Raw genomic sequence first — 13,336 nt, forward strand, 5'->3', positions numbered from 1 at the left:
CCTACTGAGCCACCCAGGTGTCCCTCATTCTCTGGTTTTAAAGCTTCCTGTGGCACTCTGAAGTCTGCTTGTGGAAACTGGTACCCCTCAACGTGGCCAGTTATAGTGTGGCCCCCTCTGACACTTAACCTTTGTTCTTTGCCTCTTATCTTCTCACTTCTCACTACTTTTTCGATATTTTCATTACCTTAGGCTGCTTGGTTGATGATTTGTCTCACCAGCATGCTTTTGCACATGCGGTTCCCGCTGCCTGCAATGCCTTTCCTGGAACCTGCCCCGCACCCCTGTCACCGGCACTTTTCCGGGAATGGAGTTTGTTAGGTGCCCCTGCACACTGTTTCCACAGGAGCCCGTACACACGGCCATCTCAGTACCTATCACTCATTTCATCGTCCCTCACTGGGATGAATGGATGTGGAAGCCAGGAAGTGGGCCTGGCATAAACATCCTCGACTTAAACCTCTATTGTATGAATATATGAAGCCTAGCGATCACTCTCTTATTTCCAATAGGACTGGTACGCGTCTTCTGATATGTTGGGAGACAGGGACACAGACACCAGTTCCTGATGAGAAATCACAATCAGGGTAAGATACACATCTTCTCTGAAGGGTGAGCTAAGAACACAGCTGAGCAGATTTGCATCTTGTGATCCGTTTTCACAGGGTGTATTGTACGCACGTTTGGTACGAGTAAATTTGGTGACTTAGAGCAGGCTATCTTGTGGATTAATGGCTGTGTGCCAAGCCCTGTCCAGCATAGGTCTACCCAAGTACAGCCCTGGCGTTCCTTTGGGGATCCAGACTTCTCTTCAGTCAACTTTTCTTCATTACATGGATTACGTGGGTCTTACCACATTGAGTATAAATGTCAACCAGTCCTAGAGATGTGTAAATCTAGGCGGAAACTGGAAAATTAAATTAAGCTGACTGTTTGACATTAGATAGGAAAAACACACAAGCAAAGGAGGTTCTGTCAAGAAATAATTATTACTTTTCTTTGAGTTCAGCTGGCTTGTATGAATATAGAGATAGACTCAGTACCCAAAGCAATCGTGGAATTAGCAGAGTGGGGCCTGTATCTTAATCGCTCTCTAGATACAGGTGAATCACCTGTTAGTGCTAGCAAATTTTCCCTTACATCAAAGGTAGCCACTGTTCTGGATGTGTCTACTGAACCAAAGGCTGTGACACCTTATCAGTAGGCAAAAAATCCTGTCCACTAGGGATGAAATAATAAGCCAGGCAGACTGGTTGGCAGAACCAAAATGCATCAGCACTACCCGACTCTGGGGTAGTCCACCTCAGCAGAGGTCCTCTGAGACAGCGCTTTTCATGGAACGGCAATAACGGTCTCAAAAGAGTAGCCCAAGAAAGAGCACAGCAAAACTCATTATCAATTTTTATTTCCTACCATACACCAAATGTACAGCACTGAACACAATTTTGTTGCTTTGATGTAAGAAATATTAATTGTTTGAAGAAACAGTATACAAACAAGCTACTTCAAATTAAAAAAATGCATACATCATTGCCTTTTTGTTGTTTACAAAAGACCCAATTTACATATCTATCATTAACAGAGTCGAAAGGAAAAAAATCAGTGCACATTACAAAACACATCAAGTACAAAGGAGGCAAATAAATACAAACATACTTCACAAAACAGTCTGCTCAAACTATGCAAACACAAATAAATTAACCCGAAGTCATAGTAAATTATTGTAATAAATACATAGGTTGGTAAGAGATTTCTTTTAAATTAAATAAAATATATAACAAACTTGTTAAAATATTTAGCAAATTAAACTTTTGTCTTTGTAATAAGTGAACTTATTTGTATGCATCTATCAAGTACTGTATAGCAAAATGTTTGCAAGTACATAACTTTAATAGAAAATTTTGTTTGGTGTCCCATTTATAATAGACAGCACATATGGTAGCTCTTTTTTTAAAGTGATTTTTAAATAAACACCGTTCCTACCTAAGAACAGACATCTCATTTCCACTAAACTAAGATTCAAGGGTTCAAATGAACCCCAAACTGAAGATAAGCCCCACCTTAGTACATAACAATGACCACAGTGTCATGGGAGTGGAATTACTGTTGATATTACTTTTCGTTTGTGCAGGTAACAGTAATAACAGTGGAATATATCAAGCCTGTGAGTGCCATCACATTCAGTCTACATATCCATGAGGCTAATAAAAAATAAACACTTTTGTTATAGCACAGAAAATTAAGCCCACACTAAGTTCAAGTGTCCATTTACACAGAGGCACATTGCACACGAGGTGTGTGTGCACACCAAAAAGGCAGTTTAGCTGGTTGTCTATACCTTTTTCTTAAAAAAAATAAATATAAAAAAACTTCTGAAACAATGCTTAACTACTTTACAGTCCCTGAAATAGACATTGCCTTTACTATAGCAACTACTAAACTCTGATCCATCCAGAAATTCAAGATTTCATGCGAGTGTGGGTGTATGTGAGTGTGTCTCTCTGTGGGTGTGAATGTGTATACATTGTAGCACTTGTAGTTCTATGGAAAGATTTTTATCAAATTGAAAGTTTCCCTGTTGCCTATGGAGGGTAAGACAATGTCGCCAGCGTTTAAAGTAATGACTTGGATAGGAGTAACTTTTTTTTTTTTTTCCCATGTGTTACTATATTTCCCATTCCTTTCCAGTCCACCCAGTAAGATAAATGCTATTTCAGGGGATATGGTATCTACAAAATTTTCCATTTGGATGTGTTTGTATTTGCTAAGTACAAATCTACATCAATATTGTCACTTGTATATTGTACCAACATATGGCAGGAAAGCCTGGCTGGTCACATCAAGTCTTATTTCTCATCTTGGGATAAGAGTTGCCAACTATCTGATATGACTTGAAAAACAAACAGACAAATCTGCATCACTAAAAAAGCTTATGTTTCTTTAAAACATGTCAAATAAATAATTCATATTAACTAAAACCGTACAGCCAAGTCGAATACTTTGCTGATTGCTCTATTTAATTATTGCTAACAAATTCTGAACAGGCTGTTTTCCAGTACACTGTGCTTCTGTGAGTGCGCATTTCCCACTAGTGGGCGCCATTTATCTTCTTATTTCTTCCCCGCACCTCACGGCAACCCCATTTGTAAATACAAAAGCCAGTGAAAGGGAGGAAAAGAAATGTGCAATAAAAATCAAACTGGACCATAGTGCAGTCCTTAGACAAGGATTTCCTTCTTCCTGTTTTGTTTTCTCATTTAAACCCAGCAAGGTATGTGATTTGAGAATAGCATTTCTATTTAAATTCTATTGGAAAATAAATTAATAAACACACTTGTAAAAATATGGCAGACTTCAAAATGCAGTTAAAAGATAAAAAACTCTTTGATTAGAAATAAATAAAATATAAAAATGTCACATTTATTTTACATATACTTTACAAAAAAAAACCCAAAAGAGTGCAATGAAGAAATAAAATTAAAACATATGAAAATAAATAAGATTTAATATTTGACTGCATTGCTTTTAATCCAAAGAGTCTATCATAGTTTTTCTTTCCTTTTTATGTCAGCTGGGGGAAAAAATTAGTGCAATGTTGCAATTGTAAATGCAGTACGGCAACCTACGTGCCTCAGCAGCACAGGAGCCCCTTCAGATCCGTCTGTGTTAACTGCTGTTTGTAATTTCTGTTGCCCAGCAGCGCTGTGGTCCTACACATGGATGCCCTTCACTGCCTGTTTGATACTTTCCAGCAGAGCTTTGCATTCCGGGGAATAGTCCCGTTCCAGATTGCTGTACATGTCTGTGAGTGTATTTACATATGCTTCAAAATTCTGCTCACTGATAGGCCCCTAAATGAAGACAAAACACATTGAACCAATCAGAGTCACTCAGGCTAGGACAAAAGAGGACCGAGTAACACAAAGAGTATCAGTGACTCCAGAGTCTTAAAGGGAAGGTAAGGATCCATATGACTGCTGGAGTTTGGGGAGATGGAGAGAGACTGAGTGTGTTGGGATTCATCTGTTCACTCTTTACTCCATTAATGGGATTGCTGTGATTGTCAATATTTTGTGGATTAATTAATTTGGAGCCGCATCAGGTAGATGTCTGGCTACTGAGCTGGACCCCTCAAAGCTGCACTGCTTCTATGGAGAGGATGCCTCAGCTTCAATTGCACATGCTCTGCATAACACAGACCTCCTGTCTGCGCAAGGGGAATGTCAGAGAGGCTATGGAGGAAGGCTTTGCTTGAGCCAGGTGGTTCTTTTGACAGCACTGGGCTGGAATTTAAAGCATGTTAAGATCTGAGCAAGTTGCTCACTAACCAGGTGGAAATTTTTCCTTTTTCATCCTCAGAGACCTTTTTGGCCATTTTTCCCTTGTGGCATCATTGTAATATAACCCTGTATTTTTCTATCTCTGTTCCAGGGAGCACATCAGATTCACCAAGTCAAGCTCTGCTCTTATTCTTTTTGCGTGCTTTGGTAGCTCCTTTGCCTAACGTGGTGCTTCAGAGAGTGGTCACTTGATCCGTGTAAATTGCACGTGCGCCTGAAGGAAATGCATGACACAAAGGGCATGCTACTAACCATTTCTGGGTGCCTCCGTTTTCCCACCTTTTTGAAAACAATGTGACATGTGATTTACTCGCTTCACAAAATGCTTGGAAGAAAGGATTTCTAGAAGGTCTAAATACTAGAGCTATAATGGATGCTATCGTTATTGCTGTTATTTAAAAGGTAGGCTTGCTAAATCTGAAGATTATCTTGCTGTGCTCAGTAAAATACTGAATTATGAGTATTGTCTAACCATGGTTTTCTGCTCCCTTTCAGTTTCGGCCCTTGCTGCGTCATGCATTTCTTGGAGAGTTTGTAACTGGACCAGGACCCAGGCGGCAGAGTGGATGAAGGCCACACAAAAAAGCCAGGCTCATCTGGCTTTGGAGCCTTGATCAGATTACATGAACTCTGAGCTCTGATTTCCTCAGTTACAGAATGAGAAGGCCAAGGCTCAGTCTTTGTTGTCTGTGTGAACATTTAGTGTAATCAGCCCTAAAAATCACCACTAGGTTGCCTTGCATATAGCTCTACAAGGTACAAGTTCTCTTGAATGGTAATGATTATTTTTATGGCATTTGTGAAGGAAAACATAGTAATGAATACAAATTTCAAGAATGAATTAGACAAATGTTCATAAATAATATAATAATATCCAATAATTTACCTTAATACTGACCATAAAGTAGTAATTTATTGTCCTTTGTGTTCTTTATTATTACATTATCGATTTTTTTTTTTTATTGTCAAGAGACACATTTGGAATTGGGTAAGATGAGGGCTCCATGCTGCAAAATCGGGTAAATTGAGGGATTTATTGCTTTCAGGTAAACCAATCATATTTTTTCGTTAAATTGCTGCTTCTTTAAATCATTCATACATAAAATTTGCAGCTTTAAAAAACTTGTTCTAAGGAAATTAAAAGCATTCAACAAGGCAGCCTCTCTTCCAAATGTTTGTAATATGTATGAAAATGTGACAGGAACTAATTACCTATGAATCTGAAATAGTTGCCAAAACTCAAATATATGTTTAGATTTTGAAAATAAGGATGACTTGCTCACTTTTTTATTCCATATGAGAACTTAAGTATGTTCTTCCTACTTAACGCCAAATTTAAAACGCTTCTTTTGTTGTTTTGTTTTTACAGTTCTTGAGTTGGGTGGATGGCACAAATGGCTGTAAACCCTCTAAGCTTTCTATTTGGAAATAAACTTTTAGTAAGGGAACTTTGGCCTCCGACCTTCATATTACATTATAAATCAAGTTCTAATAAGCCCTCACCTTTAAATGATTCCTGCAATTTCAAAAGCCCTTGGCCTTCATGTAATTTAATGTACGTATCTGTCATGGTCCCCATGAGGGAGGAGGTTGTTGCCTGTCAGGCGTGACGGAGCGGGCGCCATACCTGTGCGGCTGCTGACGGGCAGCCCTTGCGGTGACTGCGCACTGGCGCTGCGATGGAGCAGCCAAGGTCCTGCCTTGGACTTACCATCTGTGGGAGCTGAATGTCGGCAAGGCTGGAGATGAGGGCTTGGCTCAGGCCTGCCAGCTCCTTCAGCAGGCTCTCATTGTTCTGCTCTATGAGCCTGTTCTCCTCCTCTATTGTCTTTAGGTTGCTCTCCATAGATGTGATCTGAAATGGAAAAAACTTGGGAATGTGAGCAGCCGGATTCTGAAGGAAAGGCATCCGCTGAACCTGACTGCCAAGGAGTGCGTACTCTGCAACTTCCCCTCATAAAACTGCAACCCACCACATTGCTTTAAGTTTTGGGAATCACATTCCCAAGTTTACATCTCTAGCCCAGACTTCTCCCATAAATTGCAAATTCCACATCTCCACATGGCTACATGGTGGCTATCTCAAGCTCAGTATGTTCAAGAGTGAGCCTTTGCTACTTCCCCCAAACCTGCTCCACATGCAGTCCTCACCTTCCCAACTTGAACATCACTCAGGCCTCCGAGGTATCTCTGAAGGCTCTCTGTCTCTCATACTTTAAATCCACTGGGCTCTTCCTTCACAACACCCAAGATGGAGACTGTCCTCACCTACACTGCTGGCCCCTGGGCCCAGCCACCCGAGGGACTGTGACTGCCTTCTCATGGGTGACCCTGCACCTGGCTTGGCCCCACACAATCTTTTCTTGGCCTGTCTTCAACACAGCTACCAATACAAGTCTCTTAAAATGTAATTCAGATTATAGGTCAAATATGATTGGGTTTAACCATTGGCTCAAAACCCCGTAATGGTTCTACATTCATTCAGAATAAAAACGGCCTGGGGTGCTCCATGTGTTACCTCTGGGACTCATCTCCTCTGATTCCCCCCCTTGCTCGCTTGCCTGCTGCCTTGCTTACTCTGATCTTTCTCAGAACTCTGAGCCTTCTCAAGATTTAGGGGTTTTGCACTTGTGGTTTTCACTGTTTGAAACACTCTGCCCCCATACCTGTTTGGTATGCTTCCCTCAGCTTCTCCCTCAGCTTCTCAAGTCTTTGCCAATATGTGTCCTTCCTCCTGAGGCCAGCCGGCCATCCTATTTTATATTGAAATCTGGCCCTGTGCCCTTGTCCCATCCAGTGTGAATAGTCACTGATGATTCTTTTTTGTTATTATCTGTCTCCCCTTTCTAGACATTAAGCTCCCTGAGTGCTGTCTTCCCTAATGGTTCTCAAGAGGAGTCCCCATGATTCGTAAACCAACGCATCAAGCTCTTTTGTAGACCTGGTTGCTAATACTAAAAGATTATGACACTGGTCACAGTGGGTAAGGAAACCAAACCTGCATTTCAGATGGACTGAAGCCTTCTGCCTGAAGCTGCTGTGAGTGAGGACTTCTGAGATCAGTAACCAGAGGCCCCAAACCCCTGAGTTTCAGGAGACGACAAAAGAGGGAAAGAAACTTCTGTCCAGGTTTTGTCTCACTCTTCTTTTCCTTCTGATTTGTTGCAATATAGTCATTATTAGTTTTTTTTTTTAAAAAAACAAACTCCTAGACTGAACTTTTATTTTCCATTTGGGTAAATCTAGTCAGGGCATGGGGCACATATTACATAGGGGAATACAGAATTGAGAAACTGCTTGGATTTTTCAGTAAAAAATCTATCCAGAAAAACCTCCAAAATTAAACGTGAAAAGTTGCTTTGTTTATTTGAATTTTGAATAAAACTAACTACTCTCATATCTTCTTGTGACAATTTTTCTAACGTACCACGTGCTCTGCAGGACTCTACTTACACAGGATGATTGGCTTTATTTGCTTCTAAAGCCTTTAATGCACCCAAGGCAAAAACATAAGTAGCTTTGCCTACAGGTACCCAGTCAATGATGGCCCAGGGTGATCTACCTATCCAAGCTTTACAGTAAGGGTGTCATCGAGACATGCTCAGTGTATTCATTGTAAGATATCAGTTTATTTTTTAACACAACGTTTAAGAGTTTAATGTTTTGCTTCTACTAATGATTGCGATCACTTTAAAGATAACTAATAGCTTTTCTGTTGTGTTATTGTTGTTTTTACCTGCGTCTGAAGTTTCATCATATCTGCTTCAATTTTAAGGTTGGATTCATTTAGTTCCTTTATTTCTTCATCCAAATGCCTAATTTCTTCATCACTCTCTAAACCTACAAAAAATCAGACTGAGTCAAAAAGAAAATATGAGACAGTGACAACATGAGTCATTTTATGTTTAAATTTGTGGTTTCCTAAGTGAAAATTAGACTTTAATTTGAAATGTTGAATTTTTACCCAAATCCATATCTAAGATTCTAAAAAAGTGGGTTAAAGAGTTCCTTTGTAAGAAAAGGGAGTAGAAAAGTAATACCATTTAATGTAGTGCTGTTATATTCCAGGTATAATGCTAGACATATCCGCAGATAATTTCTCATTTAAACTTCACTGCACACTATGGGGCATGTTCCAGTATACCCTTTTCACATATGAAGACACTGAGTCCTGGAGAGGCTAAATGAGGCCACACTCATCACTGACAGAAGCTGCATAACCTGCCTGCGTCCAGAGTAATAGCAGAGCTAGGAATGAATTCCAGAGCCCATGCACCCTCTCGTACACAGTGTTGAAGAACAGTTCTGGCACGAATTATGCTGATTAATTGTATATTTATTACCTGTGTGGGACCCTATGAACCATCACTGGAGGCAGAGCTAGGGTGCTGGCAGGGGACTTAGAGTCCAGGGACACAGAATTTGGGTTCCCTATGTAGAGTTGGATAAGGAGAAATGCAATCTAGGAGAAGGAACATGGACTTCAGAGTTTGAATGCGGGCCTTGACTCTTGTTCTTGAACCTGCACAACTTACTTAATTTCTTTGTGCCCCAGTTTCCTCTTCAATAAAATTAGGCATAAAATCTATGTTGTGAGAATTAATGCAGTAAATTATAAAGTGCTGAACATACAGTAGGTTCTCAATGAATGGGAGTTATTTCCCATCACTATTTTATAGAAGGAATATGAATACATTTTAAGTATTTTTTTAAAGCTGGGAATGGTAGCTCATATTATTTTTTCAAAGATTTTATTTATTTGACAGAGAGAGAGATAGTGAGAGCAGGAACACAAGCAGGGGGAGTGGGAGAGGGAAAACCAGGCTTCCCGCTGAACAGGGAGCCCGATGTGGGGCTCGATGTGGGGCTCGATCCCAGGACCCTGGGATCATGACCTGAGCTGAAGGCAGATGCTTAACAACTGAGCCACCCAGGCGCCCCTGCTAGCTCATATTAAAGGGGACAGAAGCGGGATGTGAGGTGAGTTTAACAGTCCCGAATAATGAATCTGAACCAGAGAGATGATGACAATTAAGAGGGATAAATGTAAACTTCTGCATTTGGATTTAATAGGATTGAATTCATGACAGCAAGAATGAGGGAATTGACAATTTATTTGAAAGAGTTCTAGCCTCTTACACTGCCCTGTGGTTACTACTATGGAAAACAGTTCACTGTTCCCTGAAGGTGAACTTCACAGTGCTCTGTGACCCAGCAATTCCATCCCTAAGTACACACCTGAGACAAATGGCTGCAGGTGCACAAGAGGAGGCCTGCACAAGATGAACACAACACCTTCACAAAAGCCCAGCTTGGAAACACACCGCAGGCCTGCCAGAACAGCATGAATGACTCTTACCAATAACGTGTTAAGGAAAATGTAAGCCCTGACTGTTTACATAAAGCTTGATAAAACAGGTGGCTGTTTTGTGGGTACTTACTGCTTTATTATAAGTAACTAACTACCTAAATTAAGTGGGCTATGCATGCACCAATGAAGACAGTATGTCACAAGATTGACCTAATACAGGGCTCTGAGATTCAATAAAGAAGGAAAGCAAACCAACAACTAAGATCCAGGTATTTTAGTACCTTGATCAATTTGAATATGAGTCAACAGTGTGACACAGCTCCTAAGAAAACAATAAACAATTACCCAGGACCACACTAATGGTTGTATAATATACGGGACACAGGATTTATTCTGAATTGGCTGGCTGTATCTAGGGAATTGCACTGCATTCTGAGCACCAAGTTTTACTAGTTATTATCCTAGAACAGGATCTTTTCGCAGATGAGTGGGATTGAAATACTTGTTTTTGGCAACACCAGGGAGCATAGATTATCAATTAAACAGGTATTTTGAGTGCTATCAACACTTGAAATTCTTCTGGTTTGAGCAAATGAAAACTTCTAATGTTATATTTCTTTGCCAAATTGTTTTTCTTTTTTGTCTCTTTGTAATAAAATTCCACTCCAGAAGATGGTATTTTCTTATATAATATCTGGTGAGGAAGACAATAAGCAAGAAAGCATGGATAAAATATGAAGAGCTATGAAGGAAACAAGCAGGGTGCTTTGAGAACCCTCACTGGGGAAGCCTCTTTGAATCTGAGACTTTACTGATACAGTAAAAAGGCAGGCATATGAAAGGCTTGGGATTGGGTTGGGATGAGCATCTCAGGGGAGGGAGTAGAAAGCACAGAAGCCTGGGATGAGAAAGGAATGGGAATTCTGCTCCCGGGACTGTAAGAAAGCCTCTGTGAGCAAGGAAACAGGTCATGGGGGACCTCACAAAGAGCTTGGGCTTATTCTCCGTGCAACGGGAGCCAGTGAAGAATTTTAAGCAGGGGAGTTGATGTGATCTGGTTGGCTTCTCAAAAGCATAACTCAGTTCTGGGTAGAGAATGGGGTGAGAGGGAGACAGAGCAGAAACCAGAAGACAGGTGAGGAGGTTATCACTGGGGTCCTGGCTCATCTGATGGTCCTTTGCCCCAGGGTAGTGGAAGTAAGGGTAATAGAAGTGGACTCAACATAAAAGATTTGGTGGGATTTGCAGTGCTTGTGATGAATGGGAGGAAGGGGATGAGAGAAGGGAGGAATCAAGGAAGACAGTTTCTGCTCAAGCAGCTGGACAACTACTGGCATTCCGGGGATGAAGCAGACGCTTCCAGCAGGAAAATCAAAAGTTTATATTTGGCTGTTAAGTCATGGATGCTTGTGAGAAGACTCTGAGAGCCCGGGTTCTTGGTATTGAGCTCTAGCTAGGATTACATTCCCCTGGCATCCAATGTTATTGCAGACATTCAAGGCTCTTGACCAAGATGGGGCCATCTGGAAGATGCCTAAGAACAAAAGGTACCTGGAAACCTATGGGGTAGGTATGATCATGAGATGAGACCTCATAAAAGAAACATTTTGTCAGGATCTAACACATAATAGGCACTCCATAAATTCTCATGCAATTAATGAATAAGTGAACTAACTTTTTGTTATGATTTCTGGGATTTGGGGAGATATTTTATTTTATTTTATTGGGAGGGTAGGCATTTTAGCCAATCTCTTTGTAATTTTTTTCCATGAATACATTACCTTATCTATTTCTGTCCATCTATTTATCTGTCAACCTCCTCTCCACACAGTCTTTAAGAGCCTCCTCCAGAGTAGAACTGAGAAGATACCACAGATTTTAAATTTCACACCACACTTGCAAATATGAACCCATTTGATTCTCTTAAGGATCCCAAGAGGCAGATACACTTCTTACCTCATTTTATGGATGGGAAAACCAAGGCATGAAGAGGTAAGTAGTAAGCAGTAGAGCTGGGATTCAAAACACAAGCTCTCTGGTCCCAGAATATGTTCTCTTAACTATTATAATGCTACCTTTACTCCTGGCTATTTAATCTGCTTTGAAATTATCAGTTAAATGTTTGCACTGATGTTCCTTGACAAAAATATACACAATAGAATAGAGAGTAGAAATAGAGTGCTGGGTTAGACTAGCCATGTGTTGTTGACCAAGGAAATCGTATAAACTTTCCACTGAATATTTTAGTGGAACTATTTCAGTGGCCCTGTTCCTTTATAGGGTGTACCTGTTTAAAAGCAAAAGAATATGTTTTCTTTACTTCGTACAAATCTATGCCTAATATACATAATTAGGGATTACATAATTTAAAATAATACTTTATATTCTGTATAAGTTTTTAAGGGATGTAAATACTTGAATCTGGTAGATAGGCTCAGCTTTAAGGGGCTTTAAATAGTTGAGTTCTATCCAGAAAAGAATAATGTATCACAATATTTACAGCATGGTACTTTGCCACATGGAAAGAACTAGAAGGATCTACTAAATATAATAACATATACATAGGTCAACCATTATAACTTTTATTTATATCACAAAGAACAGAAAGGCAAGTATTTATTCATGTACAGATGTTCTAATTTTATTATCAAGGACCAGTAATGGTCTTTAAAAAATTAGCATGGCAATTTAATTATGCCAAGGAGGGAGAACTAAAGATCGATTCTTCTAAAATAAACGTAAACATTTTTGGTGTCGACCTTCCATGTTTTAACTGTTTTGTAGGTAAAATTCTCCTAACATGTTATGTAATCCAACCAATTGCCTGAATGATTTGTACCTATTTTAACTTAATATAGCACACCAAGAAGTTTAAAGTCATATGCACTTTATAGTTTATTGCCATTTGATTTCTTTTTAGGATCCGGTGAATGTGGGGTTATACCTGTTTTATAAATCATCCAGGGAACCATGGAGGTGTCCAGGCTTTAAGGTAGGGGACTATGGAGATGGCACATCGTTAGAGAAGACCTCAAATGACTTTAGGTCCTCCCTGACCCTCCACTGACGACTGACTTGAACTCAGGGGCATTTTTCTTCACACACAAGTCATTGTAGGTTCTCAGGCTTCAGATGAGCATCAGCCCCGCCCCTAGCTTCTTAGATTATGAAAACGTGTAATTTTCCAGTTTCCTGGCCCATTTAGAATAAATACACTTCAGACACTTGTCAATGTGTTCCAGCCATCTTGCTGCTGCTCCACATCCTTTGAAAGCTCAGCTGAAGATGCTCAAGTTAAAAAGCACCCTTCAAAGGATGTGTGTGCAGTCCAGCTGCTCCCAGGTTACTATAACCATCTACTAGAGGGTTTGAACAGTGCAGTGGAGCTGTGTGCACCCGGCCCACATCTCACTGGCACTCTGCAAAGCTTCACTATAATTTGCTGTAGTGCCAACAGCTTACTGTTTTGATCTTATCTTTACTAGGAACAGTCTGGGATTTCTATTATATTTACTGTTAAAGGTGTTGCTGGGGTTCTTATAATGAAAACTCATAGAAAATATTTTCTTCATACACTCACTTCCAGAGAAAGTTTTGCTTTGAATTTACTCAATGACAGTGTGATTCTCACAGTGATTATATTCTCCTTTTGCTTTGGCATCTAAAAAGCTGAGAGTCAAATCTG

The 13,336-nt window shown here is 40.0% G+C and overlaps 1 protein-coding gene across 7 annotated transcripts in view; it reads right to left on the minus strand.

Annotated features, from left to right (window-relative positions):
- Window positions 1–1,394: 1,394 nt before the first annotated feature.
- Window positions 1,395–13,336, minus strand: part of ST18 (ST18 C2H2C-type zinc finger transcription factor) — a 111,558-nt gene continuing 99,616 nt past the window's right edge. For all 7 annotated transcript variants that reach the window (XM_027570353.2, XM_027570346.2, XM_027570355.2 and 4 more), the window contains 3 exons: window positions 8,077–8,180; window positions 6,052–6,195; window positions 1,395–3,851 (listed from right to left, as the gene is read on the minus strand). In XM_027570353.2, coding sequence (XP_027426154.1) covers window positions 3,711–3,851; window positions 6,052–6,195; window positions 8,077–8,180 — 389 coding nt within the window. In that variant the 3' untranslated portion in view covers window positions 1,395–3,710. The remainder of the gene's footprint in view (window positions 3,852–6,051; window positions 6,196–8,076; window positions 8,181–13,336) is intronic.

This window comes from Zalophus californianus, chromosome 4 (assembly GCF_009762305.2).
Source record: "Zalophus californianus isolate mZalCal1 chromosome 4, mZalCal1.pri.v2, whole genome shotgun sequence".
In the NCBI taxonomy this organism is placed as follows: domain Eukaryota; kingdom Metazoa; phylum Chordata; class Mammalia; order Carnivora; family Otariidae; genus Zalophus; species Zalophus californianus.